This window comes from Chelon labrosus (assembly GCF_963514085.1).
Source record: "Chelon labrosus genome assembly, chromosome: 6".
Lineage (NCBI taxonomy): Eukaryota > Metazoa > Chordata > Actinopteri > Mugiliformes > Mugilidae > Chelon > Chelon labrosus.
Window position 1 is genome coordinate 11,407,070 of NC_140342.1, and position 17,313 is coordinate 11,424,382.

At 42.9% G+C, this 17,313-nt stretch overlaps 2 protein-coding genes across 3 annotated transcripts; one reads left to right on the forward strand and one right to left on the reverse strand.

Annotated features, from left to right (window-relative positions):
- Positions 1–278: 278 nt before the first annotated feature.
- Positions 279–5,364, reverse strand: btbd2b (BTB (POZ) domain containing 2b). Its single transcript, XM_084546721.1, has 9 exons — positions 4,732–5,364; positions 4,515–4,634; positions 4,230–4,386; positions 3,789–3,894; positions 3,481–3,678; positions 3,175–3,367; positions 1,728–1,815; positions 1,481–1,627; positions 279–1,378 (listed from the first exon to the last, which is right to left on the reverse strand). The coding sequence occupies exons 1-9, from the start codon at positions 5,250–5,252 to the stop codon at positions 1,217–1,219; spliced, it is 1,692 nt and encodes a 563-aa protein (XP_084402847.1). The 5' UTR covers positions 5,253–5,364; the 3' UTR covers positions 279–1,216.
- A 633-nt stretch (positions 5,365–5,997) lies between these two features.
- Positions 5,998–16,978, forward strand: LOC311489256 (protein unc-13 homolog A-like). Of its 2 annotated transcripts, XM_084546252.1 has the most exons (10): positions 5,998–6,168; positions 6,955–7,057; positions 11,292–11,321; positions 11,567–11,666; positions 13,512–13,629; positions 13,812–13,935; positions 14,584–14,654; positions 14,874–14,928; positions 15,353–15,382; positions 16,676–16,978. In XM_084546252.1, the coding sequence occupies exons 2-10, from the start codon at positions 7,036–7,038 to the stop codon at positions 16,933–16,935; spliced, it is 810 nt and encodes a 269-aa protein (XP_084402378.1). In that variant the 5' UTR covers positions 5,998–6,168; positions 6,955–7,035; the 3' UTR covers positions 16,936–16,978. The 2 variants fall into 2 exon arrangements, with proteins under 2 accessions (XP_084402378.1, XP_084402377.1); XM_084546251.1 differs by lacking the exon at positions 5,998–6,168 and having other exon boundaries at positions 6,845–7,057.
- Positions 16,979–17,313: the final 335 nt, after the last annotated feature.

The window sequence follows — 17,313 nt, forward strand, 5'->3', positions numbered from 1 at the left end:
AACATTTATAATATTCTTTCGCCATCTTCCTTTATTTTGAGGTCACTCTAGAAATTCAATATTCCTTGAATTGTTCTTAATTTTATTTTGAAGAGCAAAAACAGAACACCTGTATGTAAGTGAGTTTGGGAGATGCTGCCAGCATTAGCTTTAAACTAAATGGAAGAATGAAAGAACGAAAGAAAAGCTCACTCAATGTATGTTCGGTGTTACTTTGGGCAGGTTCTTTTCCCAAAATAAATAAATGAAAATAAAAGAATCATGTACCACAATACGGTTTCTTCACTCTTTAATTGATACTTATTTCGAGTTACATATATAATGTTAATAAATGCCACTTTAATATACAACCCTTTAACTTCCGCACCAAGAGGAAAAGCTCTTCCACCCACACTTTTTAAAACAAAGCTAAAAGGAAACATGTCTGAAGAGTTAGTGTGCATCCATAGAACAACCAAATCAACATATGCAAGGCCAAGAAGTGCAAGGTATCTTGGGTATAGGCAACTACCAAGCAAGGACACAAGATATCACAGATTTTACTGTATGTAGAAACCCAAAAATTGCTTACCATAATCATATCGTTAAGATTAATATGAAGTTTGGTTCAAATTCACCAAGATTTCATAAAGCCTATGAGGTCTGTCAGTCTATGGAGTTACAACTAATGTGGAACTGAGTGAAGATCTACTCTGTACTAAACAGTGATGAGGATTTTTGTCTTGGCAAATCTGAAGAACTGTACATTCATACAGTTGCAACTCTCCTTTGATGAGTAAAGGAAGGAGAATCATACAGCTTATGTAGAATTCAGTGTCAAACCGACAATCCACAGTAGTGACATCGATACTGTGAATAATCTGAGAGGCTCCTCCCTCCCTCCCTTTATCTCTTTCTCTCTCTCTTTCTTTCTTTCCCTTGTGGCGTCGGTTACAGTCATGTCTGTTTCAGGGGCTGGCATCACTACGACAGAAAGGGATAAAAGGAAGCCGCTGAAAAAGAGAAGCAGCATCTCAAATGACAAGCTACGCCCCACGTAGTGACCTACATCGGCTCCCGGCTATTTGTCTTCCCATGCAGCCAACAGTAGTGCACTAAATGGAGGGAACGGTATGAAGTCTGACAGATTAGTCCCCAGTATGGCTGCTGATGTGTGGCCCTGTGCTGGTTTCAGGTTGTCACATTTGATGGAAGATCGTTGTGATGTCTGTGATGACTATGTGTAGAAGATGACCTCGGGGATCTGTCCGTCCTCTACGGAAGTGCCATTGTTGTTGCCCGCTGCGTAGCAGAAAGTGAAACAGGTCTTTGTGCCAGTGGACGATGACTCGTGTGTTACCTTACGCATTCCCTTGGTCCCATAATGAGAGTCTGGGCCCTGTGAGACAGACAGAGAGCAGCGTGAGTGCGACAGAAAAAAGAAAACACACACACAATGATATCTACACGTCAAAGCAGAGCTAAGCGGTGAAGCACAGACCTTAAGTGTAGCACAGGCAGTGTAGTTGACGTTGGGTAGAATCTCCACTGGCTCTTTGAACATGACTCTGAAGGTGTTTGCTGACCCGTCACAGCTGAAGCCTGTATCATTCTGCCCCAGCACCGTGTTACTGTCAGTGTGAATGATCTGGAACACACACACACAAAAAACATGCAAAACATGTTAAAACCACATAAATTAAGAACAAATGCAATTAGTCCACAATGGTCAGAGCTAGAGACCATACCTGTATGTTGACTTGGTAGTCTGTTGGTCCGTGTATAGAACCATAGAGCCCAAACCCCACCACAAATATCCTTCTGTTTACTGAAAACCTGTGAATGGAAACAGACCAAAAAGAAACTTAACTGTCAGGACTGTACGTACAGACACCTCCAGTACTCTGCTCACTGTGTTCATTAGAACTTAAACTAGATGTTATTTATCACTATTAATCATATGAAAGTGTTTTTAAGTGACAGAAAGCGAAAACGTCAATTAATAGATTTACTGGTTTTATCTTGATCCATTACTTTTAACTTCTCCAGCTATTTACCCCATCTTTAAGGCACTTTATTTCAGTTTCAAATACTTTATGCCTTCCTTTTTAAAGTTCCAGTATGTAGGATTTAGCGGCATCTAGTGATGAAGTTGCAGACTGCAACCAACTGAATACCCGTTCCTTTCAACACATGTAGGTGAACCTACATCAAATGACACTTCATATATACAAAAAATGTGAAACTTCCTCCTCAGTGTTTGGTTTGTCTGCTCTGAGCTACTGAAAGATGATCTGCTCCCTATGTAGAAATGAGGGACTTATTTGACAGCAAAGAAAATACAATAATTCATAGTCAAAGATGACTATAGACTAATGACAACATAATTATGAAAATTATGTTGCATTTCTGCCAATACATCACCCCAGACCCTACACACTGGTACGGGTAATGACTGACAATCCTGCTCACTAGTTACTTCTTTAATGCACTCTCAACTGCAAATATTAGTGAATTAACTTGTTTGGTTTTTTTTTTAAATCATATTCATACTGATCATTTAGGTTTGTTAAGTTAATATTTTCCACATTCCACTTAGTCTCTGCACAAGCACCGCCAGTGATAGAAGCTGAGAATGCTGAGAATGAGAAGCTGCAGCGTAGGGGCTATTTAAATCTTTGTACACTCTTTTCACCTCAGACACTTTCGTGTGTCATTACAGAAACAAAAACCCACAATGTTAACAACATACACACAGCTGAAGCTGGTCATTTAAATGCAACAGACTCACTGTTAGCTGTACTAGTTACAAATCTGCTTGCTACAGGAAAAATATCTATCACCGATTGGAGAGCTACCAAATACTGGTTTGAGGCAGTTGTCAAACAAGTCTTTACTTTCATTTTAGCCTAAGGTCTAAGGCTTCACAGAGCAAGTCTGGAACAAATAATGACGGTGATGAAACTCAAATCATAAATGTTCAAGCTGGTTTTAGGAGTGATTCTTTATTAAATGGATGTGTTTCTCATTCTCACATTAAACAGTAATTGTTAATAAAGTTTTACTTAAGCCACTGCAATTATCTTGGCTATCTGAAATTACACACCTAACTTTAGTTCACATAACTGATTAAATATAATCAATATGCCATGGGGTCTAGTGACTAAAAAGTCAAAGGCTGTAGCTGCAACTCACCGTATGCGATCACTTGTCCCGCTGTAGCCCCAGCGGCTCTCCACCTGACCAAAACGTGTGATGCTGCACTCCTTCCCGCGGAGGCAGCAGCGAGGCCGGTCAATGAAATCTACACGAGGCTTTGGGTTTACGGTGAAGTGGAGGAAGAGACTCACCACCTCTCTGTCGGTCAGAATACTGGACTGGGCTGGACCTAAAGGGACGACGGCACAAGCCCAAGTCAAAGTCTGAATCACGGGATGCACATGTTCGTTTAAGAGAGTGGAACAACAACAGCAGTAGCAGGTTTAAAGTGTTCTTGGTCACCTGCAGCGAACTCCTCGATGGTCATGAGAGGGAAGCGAATGAGCGTGAGAGCTTTTCCTAGGACTTTACGTTTGTTCTCGGGGGTGGGCTGGAGTTGCTGCCTGTGAGCTTCAGCCTCAGCCCAACGCACCGCAGCTCCGAACAAACGCACCTCCCTCACTCCGAGAGTGTCCCTCTCCAAGACTGCCACCAATGTATCTAACAGAGGAAAGGACAAAAAAAATTAATAAAATCAACGGATCAGTCAGACTGTTTTTATGAAACACAACATGCTGCAATAATAATAATATTTCTCAGGGACACATTACCCAGATCTATATCCGTAAAGCCTTCAGCGGCGAGAGCATCTCCAGTGTTTTTATCAATGTTCTCTAAACAGAGGCTGGCAAGCTGTGGCTCATCAAACAACCGTGCCTGTAACGAGGAATCCAAAAAAAATAAAAAATTAAGGGACATATTCATTAACACACAGCCAGGATAAAATATCAGCACTAATGAGTGCACTTAAAAGGGTGACTCAAAACTCTGAGGTAAAAAAAAAACAAACACTACGCAGATCAGTTTAAGGGATTATTATAAAATCCTTCTACACTTGACAATTTTGGCACACAACAAATTTCAGCCTCCATAGCAGCGGAAGCAGGATGTCTTGTTGTTACGCTCAACCTGCAGTTTTCAATGAATTCAGAGCACTTATCGGTAATGTGACGCTCAAAAAACAATAGTGGTGACAGATCGGGGAAGCTGACCTGTGTGAGCAGCATGAAGGCGTTGTCTGCTCTGAGGTTCTTCTTGAGGAACTCCACACAGTGAGCCTCCAGGGCTGGAACTGCATACTTCTTTGCGGTATAGAGCGTGGTCATCACAGTCTCGGGGCCGATCTGCACTTCGTCAGAGTAGAGAAACCTGCAGGAGGTGCAGATAACACAAAAAATCATTGCAGTTTTATTATTATAGAGAGCACAGATGAGTATATGTTTACACTGTTAATTACTGTGCATCCCCCCAAAACCGTCACGTTAAATGCTGCTTACTTTAACAAGGCCAGAAAAGCAGCTGGTTCCACATCAGGAAGCTCGATCTCCGTTGAGGTGGTCGCCATCCCACCGTTGAACATCGCATCAAACACTGCGCTCCCCACAGCCAGAACAAACCTGACAGCGCCAGGAGAAAGCAACAAAGACAAAGTCTTCAGCAGATTTCAGGGTTAACTAACGTTTCGGGTGCCTTTAGTGCAGTTAATCCTCTTACCTGTGTGCTGGTATCCTCTGAACCCCCATTCCTTTGCCCACTAGAAAATGAACGTCACTGAGCACCTCGTTGTTGAAGAGGAAAGCAAACCTTTCTTTGACCGTGCTCTTCGTTGCCTGCCAGTTGTACACGGGCTCTCGGTACACCAGCACAGACGCAGCAGCGGGGGTGGCTGTCGGCGCAGCAGCCGAGGACGCGTTTGACGCTGCGGCGTTTGCCATGTTGGACGCCGGAGTGGCCATGGCTCCGGCTGCCGCAGCACCTGCCGCAGCGGGCTGCTGCAGGGAGTTCTGCGCAGTCGGCGGAGCTCCGGTCGAAACACCGTTGCTGTCTGCGCCGCCAGGCCCCAGCTGCGGGTTGGGACGCCTCGCTACTCCCTGCGCTCCCCCGGCCCCGCCGACCGCTCCGCCGTTGGATGCTGGCATAGAGAAAACGCTGTTGCTGGGCTGGCTGTTTCCCAAAGGACCCGGGCCGGAAAAACTAAGGCAAGGAGGCCTGCCGCTGTTGTCTCCAGCGGCCATCTTGAACCTGGCGTAGGCGTAAACAACACACTACATCGCTTGAGTATTTCTAGTAGTCTCGTCAATCATATCATCTCTTTGTTTCCACCTGGTGGTCAATGCTGGTATTATAATCTGCTCTCCATCTGCACAGCAGGTGTGCTTCATTTCTGACGCTAGTATTTAACCAACACAAGACAAACTCCTGAACACACGGTTACACATTTGTGGTAACAGACACACAGTTGTCATAAACAAACTTCTGGGCGTATACGAACGATGAGTAAATCTGTGACAAATGTAATAAATAAAATGTATAGATTTAAATTATAGGTTTTCTACTTTCCTTAACCAAAATCAAAACTGTGTATATCAGAAAATACTTCCAACTACTTTCCACCATGTTTTAAGAAATAAGATAAGTTATATAGATCAGAATGTTAAAAAGTGCCAAATATTAAAGAAAACAGTTTCCATTGTTGATGAAGCAGTGATTTCCATTCCCTAAACATTATAACATCCCTAAACATTTACAATAGCCAAAGCAGGAAATGAAACACCTAATTATGCACCTTGGACGATGCCTTTCCCGTGACTTGAGTGAATGCTGAATATTAGTCAACTTTTGCTGTTTAATGCGGCTGTATTGTTCTCTTTTAGTCTTCACTTGCAATATCATCTTTCTTCCTTGTCATACTTTGACAGACTCAGCACTGGGATGAATGTCTGACAGCTCCCATATCCCCCTGCAGAGCTCAGTTCCTTTCTCCATCTCAAGTCTGACGCTTTCTTTGTCAGTATGGCAAAGACAGACACGAAGTCATGCTCACATTTCCCGTAATCCTGGACTGTATCAAATTAAGTCCACCGTGAGACATGCTCATCGTGAATCCGGATACTGCAGACGCATTTGTGTCAATGAGCATCACCATAACAGGTAACGACTGAGCCATGATTCAGCACCAAAAACAGGCTTCATAATGTTCAGCTTATGTTTAGACAGTGTAATAAAAATGTCTATAATAGAACGATAGTTGGAAATATAAACAGCCTGCTACTTATTTACAGCCTTTTTTAAAAAAAAATAGTTCATTGATTTAAATGCAGTGCAAATAAACAGTTTTCTCATCATTAATAACAGGCTGTGGTTCAAGAAAGTGTTACTGAAGCTGGTGGTTGGGACGTGAGAAACGTGCAGGGTCGTGGTTCACTTTGGTGTTAAATCCAGCCTTGGGAAAATATGAAATAAAAACACTTTTCTGACATTCATTGAAACAATCGCTGAATGGAATTCCTCGTCGCCATGTTGTTCATTGAGTCCATCACACTGGTGAGGAAATATGAATTCAGCCCCATCCCATCTCCCCCGTTCACCCCCACCTCGAGGCGCGAGCCCCCCTCTCCGCCTGCTACTCATCAACCGTGACGTCAGGGCCGCGCGGCACGGGGGAGCTGTCCTCGCGCGGAGGTTGCTGCTGCTGCTGCTGCTGCTGCTGAAACAAGATGGCTGTGCGCGCAGGAGGAGCAGCGGAGGAGAGCTGAGGCAATGCAGAGGAGGAAGCAGAGGGGGGCGAGGAATTCACTCCAGCGAGTCTTCTTGTCCTGCCAAAAGAGCACCAACAGCCCAGCAGAGAAAGACACCGGCGCTTCTGACATGGTGCTTCCGTTACCATTTAGGGTAACGGGTTTTTGACGGTTTGAGTTTTTTTTTTTTTTCCTGTAGCCAGGAGACCAACGGACAGACCAAACAAATCACGGAGCACTCAGTAGAGGACAGCCGGGGACGCTCACACCGCTATTAGAGATGTCCCTGCTGTGTGTGGGAGGTAAGAGAAGAACATAAATGAAACCCTGTGTGTTTGATGTTATTGAAGTATCACTTGCTCCCCGTTTAGCTGCACCAGTTGTCTGACACAGCCTGCGGGCTATCAGCACCGTGGAAAAGTGTGTGTAGCCCGAGCAGCAGCAGCGGAGGGTTTGTGCTGAATAGTCATTAAATCACACGGTAGCCCCGCGCCTCGTTACAACAACACGTTTATAGTGGGGGATGCCGCTGGGATACTTTTAAGGGAACTGTTTCCGAGTGACACCCTTGTTTAATTTACTGTTTGACCTCAAATAACACCAAAAGAGAGACAGAATCGTGAGCTATAGCGACAGTCGTGACTGTTAGTTACAGCAAACATTCACGGGCTGTTACTATTAATGTGTTAATGGAAGGGCAGCACTGATGTTTCCCATCCTTGCTAGTAGTGTTGCGGTTGCTGTGTGTGTGTGTGTCATCCACTCTGTTCATTGATGCGTGGGCAGTCGGAGAAAGGAGGAGGACGAGGAAAAGCCCCTGCCCTGCCGCTTGCCGCTGCCGCGCCGCTTGCCGCTCAGCCCTGCCGCTCTGCCGCTCTGCCGTACCGTGAGGGAATACTGGCAGCCGGCTGGAGGTGCGCGTCACTTCTCCGCGTTTTCCCTGAAGCGATGCGTCACCTCCTCCCACCAGACTCCCCGAAAGCACCTGATGCTGACACTTGCCGCTCAGTGCGATGAATAAGCATCTGCTGGGATTGCTCATAAGCTAATACCACTTACAGCTTCACATCGAGGGCGCGGTAGGCAGGGGGGGACACGACTCAGGATGAGAGAGACACGCTCTGCTCCCGTCGTGTACATTTGCAGGTTTTTGTTGGACAGGCAGTGGCTGAATCAGCAAAACTGCAAAAAACGCTTTCTCCAAAGTTTAAATAGGTTTAAATATCCAAGTTGTGTTTCCTATTACCATTTTTGCCATGCAGGCTACTGTATATATGTATATGTACATACAAGGAATTAGCTTTCAACATTTCACCTGTCCAAGGGGAACAGTTTGTTGAGTTTTATGTCCTTGCTCAATACGTATTGGGAATTGAACCAGTGACCTCATGGTCCCAAAGAAGGTTTTCCAGTCACTTTTCCACAGCTCCCCAGAAACTCATGGGATATCTTATATTTCCTGCAGCTAACTTAATTATTAATTAATGTGCACATCAGTTGTCGGCCTTATGAGAAGTCAGGAGATGGTGCAACGTGCCAGTTAGAGCTTCAACTATTAGGATATTAGTCGATTAGTCAGTTGGAACAAAACAAATTGGCGGCTAATTTAATAACTGACAAACTGATTGCTGGCTTTCTCTGACACTAAACTGACCTTTGCACAGGTGGCAGGACACACAAGTCATTTGAAGGAAGTCACCTTGGGCTTCAGAATATATTATATTCCAACACATTATATGCTAGATAAAAAAGCCAATAGACCCTTTTCACCCAAGACATTTTTACTTGTCACATTAGGGAAAGTGCAGGACTTGAATGATCGCACAGTTCCATTAAGTGTCCCAGTAAGCCATTAAAGTGGACCAGCACGCACAAGAGTGGGAGTGGACTGCAGCCATTATTTCACCGGTGCTTTCCCAAGTCAAAATGTCTGCTGTGAAAAGGGTTTATCTCAGCAGCCTAAAGCTTAGGAGGACAGCTTTAAATTTCACCGTTTGTCCAGTATTCAGTTTTCAATCACTCATTAGAAGAGTCTCTCACTGTGGAGTGGATGAAACCACTGAGTATTTGCCGTGGCAGTGTCAGGACGAAAAGGAAGGTTAAAGGGGGTTTTAAAGTCACCGTTTATACGTCAAGCCTATTATGGATGCTAGACAACCTCATCCTGTCCCTCCAGGTCCCCTCGGCGCCTGTCCCTGCTCTGAGTCAGTCCAAGGCGTCATTAAGAAGCTGAGCGTTATTCATTCATAAACATCGGCTGCGGCTGACAGTGTTGTAGACTACGAGACTTGGCAGGGAGCCCTCTTTCTGTTCCGGTTACATCATTCATGCTTACCTGACTGGAGCTATTTCTGGCCTCCACAGTACTTTGTGCCTCTTGAATAGGCAGCATTTCTTTGGCGCATCTGCAGACAAAGCAGAATTAGACACAGATACAGATTAACTCTGAAAAACTTGGCTTGTTTTCCTGCAAATAGCTAACATACAGTACTTTGACGTCCAGTTCTCTTCCTGTCTTGATTTGGACGCTAAATCAGGGAGCGTATTGTCTTTGTCAGCAGTTGCAAGGACTACTGCAGATCTCCCCGTATATGTGATGCTTCAAAATAAGGCACTGTCTGTCTGAATCATGTCATCCCTCATTTTTTCGCTGGATGGCTGAACTCTGCTCACCCACTCACTGTTTCATATTCCCTGACAATTTGAGCTGAAGGGTTTGCTCGATTCCCTGTCAACCCTCTGCTTTCTTGGCAATCCGCTTAGGCCATAAGTCAGGCTCTGCTGTGTCAGATCTACTTTCTGAATGAAGTTTCTGCTCAAAGAAACTAGGCAGCTGCGCAGTCCTTCACATTGCGCAGCTGCATCGTCTGATAAATGAAAACACATTTTGATTAAATAACTTAATTAGATGGTGATAGATAGATATAGCCATGACCTCATTTCCTGAATCCCGGCTTCTCACCCGTAACCTATATTTCAACCAATTGATCCAATGTTACAATCAAAGGAGTTATAGGCATGTACCGTACATGTACAGTGAGTGTGTTGGGGATTGTCTTGTCTCGTCAAACGCATGCAGTTGTGATAAAATGTTTGTTTGTAGGGGCTGGGGTTATTTCGCATCATAACTCACCCTGTCAGAGAGATTTATGATTGTGTGCCATCATTAAGCTTCAGCTTTCTGCCACTGAAAATCCAATTCCCTTTTTATTGATCCTCCTCATGTACTGTTATATTTCCAGTAGTATTATATAGTGTTGACATTAAAACACAGCATGTGGCTAGCTCTGATTTGGATTTCCTAAACAATGTAAAAGAATGCTGAACGCATAGCTTCATTTCTTTTTGTTTTTTTTGTCTTTTCGACATAATATTGAATTGTTTGATTTGCTGTTCGTGTTGTCGAAATGGTAGCAGAGATAAATTTTGCTCTCACTCCTGGAGGTGTCTGTGAGTAAGCCACTGCATCTGAGCATGTGTGATGTAACAGCACGGCACTTAGCTCGAATTTGTGTGTGTGTGTGTGTGTGTGTGTTACATGAAAGAAATATCAAGTGGAAGGAGGGAAAATAGAAACAAGAAGTGTCTGCTGACTCAGGACAGTTTTGTGGTGGTTTCTATGGTGACTGGTTTCGGTGCGTGGAGAATATTGTGAGATAAGTCAATGAATTGGTCACGTTATATCTCTACAGAGGCGAGGAAAGGTACAGGTTTGGTTATGTAACGTTGTGATTGAGCTTGTGTTTGTGTTTTATTAACGGAAACATGTCGTAGTGTGGGGAGCGGTACGTGGTGGAGAGCGGTGGGTAGTGGAGCATTAAAAATGGATGTGTGAGTTACGTCAAAGCTGGTAAAAAAGGTGCTGCAGAGAGAGAGCCAGGGCTTTAAAAGTACACTGAAGGTCCACTGACAGATTGTGTTTGATAAAAGTGGGAATTTTTCCTTTAGATGCTTGTGCAAAAAAAAGAAGTTCCCCAATGTAATCCACATAATTCAGCTCATACACTGAATGTGTTATTAATGAATGTGGTCTTTTATTAACCGCATCTTACCACTAGTAGTGGATTTCCCGTTAATACATTTTTTTTATTAATACAAAAATATACAGTATTTAATAATAATATAAACAGTCTCATCTGTGTTATATGGCATCATAGCATTTCCATGTAGCTATTTTGTTATTGTTCTTTCTGTATATCAAACCGATGAAGGACATGGGCCATTCAAGTTTTTAAAGTGCTTCGCGTTCCTACGTTTTGGCACCTCACACCAATTTCTCTAGATCTTATAGCAAATAAAGCATGTAGTCCAAATACGTTTTTCGCTTATTGGATATTTACAAATGTGTCTATTCATTAAAATTCCCATGGTACATATTGATTTTTACATTGATTTAGTTTAAAATGAGCAAACTGTCTTAATGTGTCACATCTTCTTGCTGACCATTTTTAGCTAAAGTCCAAAATAGAATATGCATGATCATGAAAACAGATGGTGTTCCTGTGTGTGACTGTGTCCCTCTCTGTGTGTCCACAGTGAAGAAAGCCAAGCTGGATGGACCCCAAGGTAAGACCTGAGATCCTGGAAATACAGGGAGGTATAGGAGGAAGAGGAGAGACTAGTTGTTACGTGGCATAAATCTTTAAGCAGGCTGAGGACACGTTACATATTTCTCCCCTGAATGGATACGGAGAGATAGGAAGCCAGGCACTGTGCAGAAATAAATAATCTATATCTCACAAGATCTACAGTATTGTTCTCTAATGCAGAGGTCTTTCATCATAATCTCTCTATCTCTTTCTCCTTAACAGAGAAGTTCAACACTTATGTGACGCTAAAGGTACAAAATGTGAAGAGCACAACCATCGCTGTCAGGGGCAACTTGCCCAGCTGGGAGCAAGACTTCATGTTGTGAGTCCTTCGTCATCTTCTGACAGAGATTCTCTTTCTGTACTACCCTCTCTCTCGCCCTCGCTGCTTCCTCTGCATTCTCTTTTCATCCTCCCATCTCACTCTCCACTTCAGCTGCTTGAGTGCTTTGTATTTTTTTTATCTCTTGCTTTCTTTCGGCCTTCCTCTCTCACTTCCCTCTATTTCACTCCTCTTTCCCAAGTGCCCTTTATTCCTATATTGTTTCACATAGCTCTTCCTCTCTGCCTCCAACAACTGTCTCATCTTTTTCAGCTGCTCTCCCCCGACACTTCTACCCCTCTTGTCCTGATTCTCAACCTTGGCTCCCTCCCAGGCCTTCATCCTCTCTGCTGTCGCTTCCTCTAAACACAGCTCCTTGAGCTTCATCTGTTCAGCCTCTCCTCCTCTCCTCTCCTCTCCTTCCTTACCCCACCACCCCTCATGTTTAATCTTCCCCCTCTCTTCCTGTTTCTACTCTCTAGGCATCATTAGCAGTCTTTTTTAAATTAGTTTGTTTTTAGCTTTAGTTTAAATAAATATTAAATGATCGCTTGTTGTAATCACTAAAATATTACACAACACAGATCCAGTGTGGTACTGACAGTTTAGCAGCATATGGGCGATAAGTAGTGAGAATCATTTAGTATGTGGGATGCAGCAGGCAGGATTACTGCGGAGTCCTGAGCATCTGTATGATGTTCGGAGGCGTTGAGCATTGTACTGGGGTTGCATCAGTGAGGCTGCGTTATGTAATATTTTGGCTGCAGAATGCGCCTCATGCCCTCCTTCAAAATACCTTTAAATGACTGTGCCCCCTCAGTCACGGCCATGAATCAAACAGCCACTTCTTAAAAGGAGTCACCACTGAGATGGGAAATCCACTCCCTCTATTTCTTAATTAAAGTTCCCACTTTCTCCCTCCAGGCATGCGATACAATCACCTCCTCCACTGCCTTCATCACACTCTTCTCCTCCCTGCCCTTATTCATCCCTCACTCTCTCTTTCTTTCTCTCTGTCCTGCTTCCTGCTGTCTTGTAAATGCTTTATGTTAGACTCTCTTGTTCTTGCCCCCCTAGAGACATGCCTTATATTTGTCACAGTGAAGTAGTCACTGTGCGTCTTGTGTGTGTTAGGGAACTTATGTGTTTTTAGTGTGGAAAAAATACTCGAGTACTTCAGTAAAGTATCAGTAAAATACTGTATAAATAGTCAATGTACTTCATTCCTTAATTCAGTATCTCAAGTAATATTACTAAAATATTAACAGCAAAATAGAATTATAAAAGTATCCAAATTAAATAGCAGAAAAAGATTTTACTTTACTGTTGTATTTGATTAAAGTGGAAGTAGCTTACACTAATTTAGTGAAGACAAAAAGTTTTAATGGTGGCTAGGAGAAGACTTTTATCTGATCTTTTTTGTAAAATACTGGGTGCTTGGATGATCTTAGTTATTCCATGAGAAGTTATTTAAACCATTAACTTCACATAGACACCTGAAAAATATTGAACCCCAAATGGACACAGATTTGGTCACAAACCAAGAGGTTAACGAACCACTGGTTTTGTCTTTGACATTGTTCTGTATTTGATAAAGATAACATATTGTAGTATATGCTCTTTTTTGAATAATTTACTGTTTATTATCACTCCAAAATACATTTTGTGAATCAGAAAGTAAATTTTTTTCTTCAGGACTATAGCGGAGTTGAAATATAAAGTAGCATCAAATGTTAAGTCAGAGGAAATTAGCGTAGTCACTATTCTTCCCTGTCTGTAAATGTCTTTTTCTTACTAGGTTAGTCTCTTGACTTTGATCTGTTCTTTCATTCTTTTTCTCTGTAGTGAAATTAACCGCCTGGACCTGGGTCTGACAGTAGAGGTGTGGAACAAGGGGTTAATCTGGGACACCATGGTTGGCACTGTGTGGATTCCCCTCCATAGTATCCGGCAGTCAGATGAGGTTTGCCACCAATTACCACATTGACTTGAGAAACATTCAGCTGGTATTTGAGCGCTCATTAATAGTTGTGCTTACAGTGCAGAACGTTCAGTACAAGCAGTGTTGCTGGTTTGAGTTGTGTTCAGTGTGTCCTCCTCTCCCTGTTGTTTTTTGTCAGCTGCAAAATGTCTTTCTGTTCACAGGAAGGACCAGGCGAATGGCTCACACTGGACTCTCAGGTCATCATGGCTGATAATGAGATCTGTGGCACCAAAGATCCCACTCTGCACCTGGTGTTGCTTGATACGCGCTTTGAACTGCCGCTAGGTGAGAAATCAATATTCACACCCAAATCAGAAACATCAATAGGTGGAAGGAGATGAGAATATGGAGCGATAGGAAATCATCAGCCCTGTAGGCGAGAGTAAGAAGGAGCAAATAAATTATGTCTGTCAGTAAAAAATTCCGCAGCAAACAGTGATATATGAACACCAATAATCTCTGACTGATTAATTAACATGACCTACTTTTCAATGACATGTTGGCAAGACTGTGCGTGCTTATGTGTGTCAAGGAGACGAGTGTTAGTGTCCTTACCTTCCCTGTGTTCCTCTTAGCATTGATTAGGTGTCATTTTCATACTGTTTCCCCTTGCTGCAGTCAATAGTGTACATCTGACTCCTCAATTTGTGGATCTGACCTATTTATAGGGATTTGGCTTTAGGGCTGTAAGTGAAAAGGCTAATATTCAGTCTTGCTGTACTCTGACCCGACCACAGTATCTGCTGTTTTATGTATGGCCTATGTCTATGCCATTAAAAACGGACAGGTCTGGGTTTTACCATACTTTGTTGTCATTTTGCTGTTTATGACTTAAAACAAAAACATTTTTTATGCCAGTTTAATTGCTTAGGTAGGTTGAGCTGCATTCAGCCTGTTTTTGTTACCTGAGTTTGTCTGGCTGGTTGTTTTCAGATATCCCTGAGGATGAGGCACGCTACTGGGCTAAAAAACTGGAGCAGCTCAATGCCATGAGGGACCAAGATGTAAGCTGTCACCGTTATGATTTAATACCCCATCATATCCTTACATTTAGGAACAAGCCGACATGATTAATTGAGGGAAATATGTTGCGCATTACAAGATTAAATCCAGCAACATTTTCTCCGCCTCCTGTGTACAAGCATAACATTTCCCTGCTAATTACCAGCTAACCTTTTTCATCAGTGTACATTTTTCATTTGTCCTGCTCCTCTTGGCTCCAGTACTCGTACCAGGAGGAACAGGAGCGACCTCTCCGTGTACCAGGAACCCAGTGCTGTAAGTAACCAATCACTGTTTGTACAAACAAGTTTGTGCTGAACAAGGGAATTGTGTGTTTTGCTGCTGAGATGTAATTAGATTGTTTTAGCTCAGCATTTGCATTATTTGTATGTTGTGTTAGAAGGGAAAGGCATTTGGATCGCTGCACTGTAAGTGATCAATAGCGTTATCCTATCTCCAGAGGTGAGCTCCTCAAGATTGCCTCTGTGTTTCATCCGTTGGTCCAGTCTGCAGTGTTTGCTGAGCCAGCTGTCTAGGGCAGGTGGAAAGACTTGGAGGCTCAGCACTCCCTCTGCCTCTTGCTTTCCATTCACCGGCTCCATCTGGACACTTTGAAGCTTTAATGGTGTCAGTGTATGTTTATTCTTTTAGCACCAGTGCAATTCATAATCGATACTCACACCCTCTTGTTTCACTGCAGGTAACTGGAGTCTATGGGGAGACCAACAAAGTAAGTGTACATACTGTGCATAAGCTCTACTCTTTGGAGAGTCGCTCTTCAGTTGTTTTGGCTCACCAATCCATTATTAGATTTCAAATGAAACAATACATCTGAGGGAGTGCTGAGTTTGAGTTTCAGTTTGAGTTTGAGAGTATTTACTTGTATTGTAGGTGAAGAGTGTAGGACTGCTTACTCCTTATGTGACTAGTACTTTTGTACCAAATCTTAATGTCAGCTGCCACTTCTCACACCTTTGTGGAATCTGCTCATGCAGATAATTGGGTTAATATTTTCTGTGACTACCACAGTATTTAAAAATCACAAATTAAACAACAACATCTCAGTCCATTGGCAGTGTTGTTACTTTAGATAATAATCAGACAGCTTTCGGCATTCAATGGACAGCATGGTTTGAATTATCCAGAATAATTTGGGGGAACAGATCCTTTAATATCAGTCATTTTTGTTTAAGGACAGAAGCTTGTAGTCCATGCATATTAGATATAATATCTATGCGAAAAAAGCCTGCAATGTCTTCCTTCTCCAGTGCTTCTTGTTATGATTAGCAGACGGTCTTATGTAAGTGCCCGTCAGATTCACCCACACAACTGCAGCAATTTATCTTATCTCTGTTCACTCAGAGGAATGAGCACGGGGGGTAATGATAGATGGTGAGGTGATGAAGTGAGGGAAAGAGAGAGAGTAGGACATGCGGGGACACGGTTGAAGTGAGAAACAAAGTTCGAAGCCTTTAATTAGTGTTTACAAGCCCTGGGAGATGAAGATGAAGGTGTAAGCAGTGCAGCAGCCTCCTTCATCAGTGGGTTTTGGAGTGTGAAAGACGATGATGGATAATGATGAATGATTAATAGATAGCTGGTTTCACTTTTGACTGCTTCAGCACCGCTGAAGTCTGTCATCACTTCCCTCTGGGATGTAAATCTTTGATCTATGGACACCGCAGAAAAGTAAAGCATCTCCTCAGTGAAGCAGAGTGGATTTATGTTTAGTGATGATGATGAGAATGAGGAGGAAGGCATCAATGATGTTCATCGTGTGTTCCATGTATGAATGCACTCAGAATGAGCTATATGGGACTAATAGGGGTTCAGTAATGGAATGCTGCTAGCTCATCTGTATTATCTGTAATTGGTATAGTACTAAAAGACTAATGATGATTAGAGCCTGTTATTTCTCCACCACATGACAATTAGTTGATTGGGGTTACCACTTCCTTGATATGTTTTTGTCTCGTTCTCTTGCTTTTGTTCTGTTCTCAAAACTGTATGTGCTTCTGTGTAGATGAAGACCAAGATAGTGCCGTGGACGACAGAGACAGTGACTATCGCAGTGAAACCAGTAACAGCATCCCCCCTCCCTACTATAGCACATCCCAGCCCAACGCCTCTGTCCACCAGTATCCCATCAGCCACCAGCACCGTAGCTCCAGAAGCCTCTCTTATCCACGCTCTGGCGACAGTCAGGATCTTGACTACCAAAATCAGAGAACTGTCAGGTGTGTTCCTTCTTCAGTTTGTGTTCCTTATCTGTTCATTTCTTGATTATTAATATATTTGTCAGTTGTTAAGAAGTTTAATGTGGTGAAGAATGCACATCACATGTTCTCAGAGCCCGGGGTGACTTCAAATATCTTTATACACTAATAGTTCGTATTCAGTTCACAATTCAAGCAAATTCTCCATAATTTTCCATTAGAGTTGATGAATAGCTTAAAACCTGGCTCTGGCTGAAAACGTTCATGTTTAGGGTTTTGTTGCTTTAAGTGTCTGAATCAGATCTACAGTAGATAAATCTGGCAGCGTAGCCCACCATGACACAGGCTCTGTGTAGATCCCCTGTGGGAATATAAACCAAGGTTTAGCCTTACTCACTGGGAAATGGGCCATAGTAGCTTATGGTGGGAAATGTTTTTTTTTTTA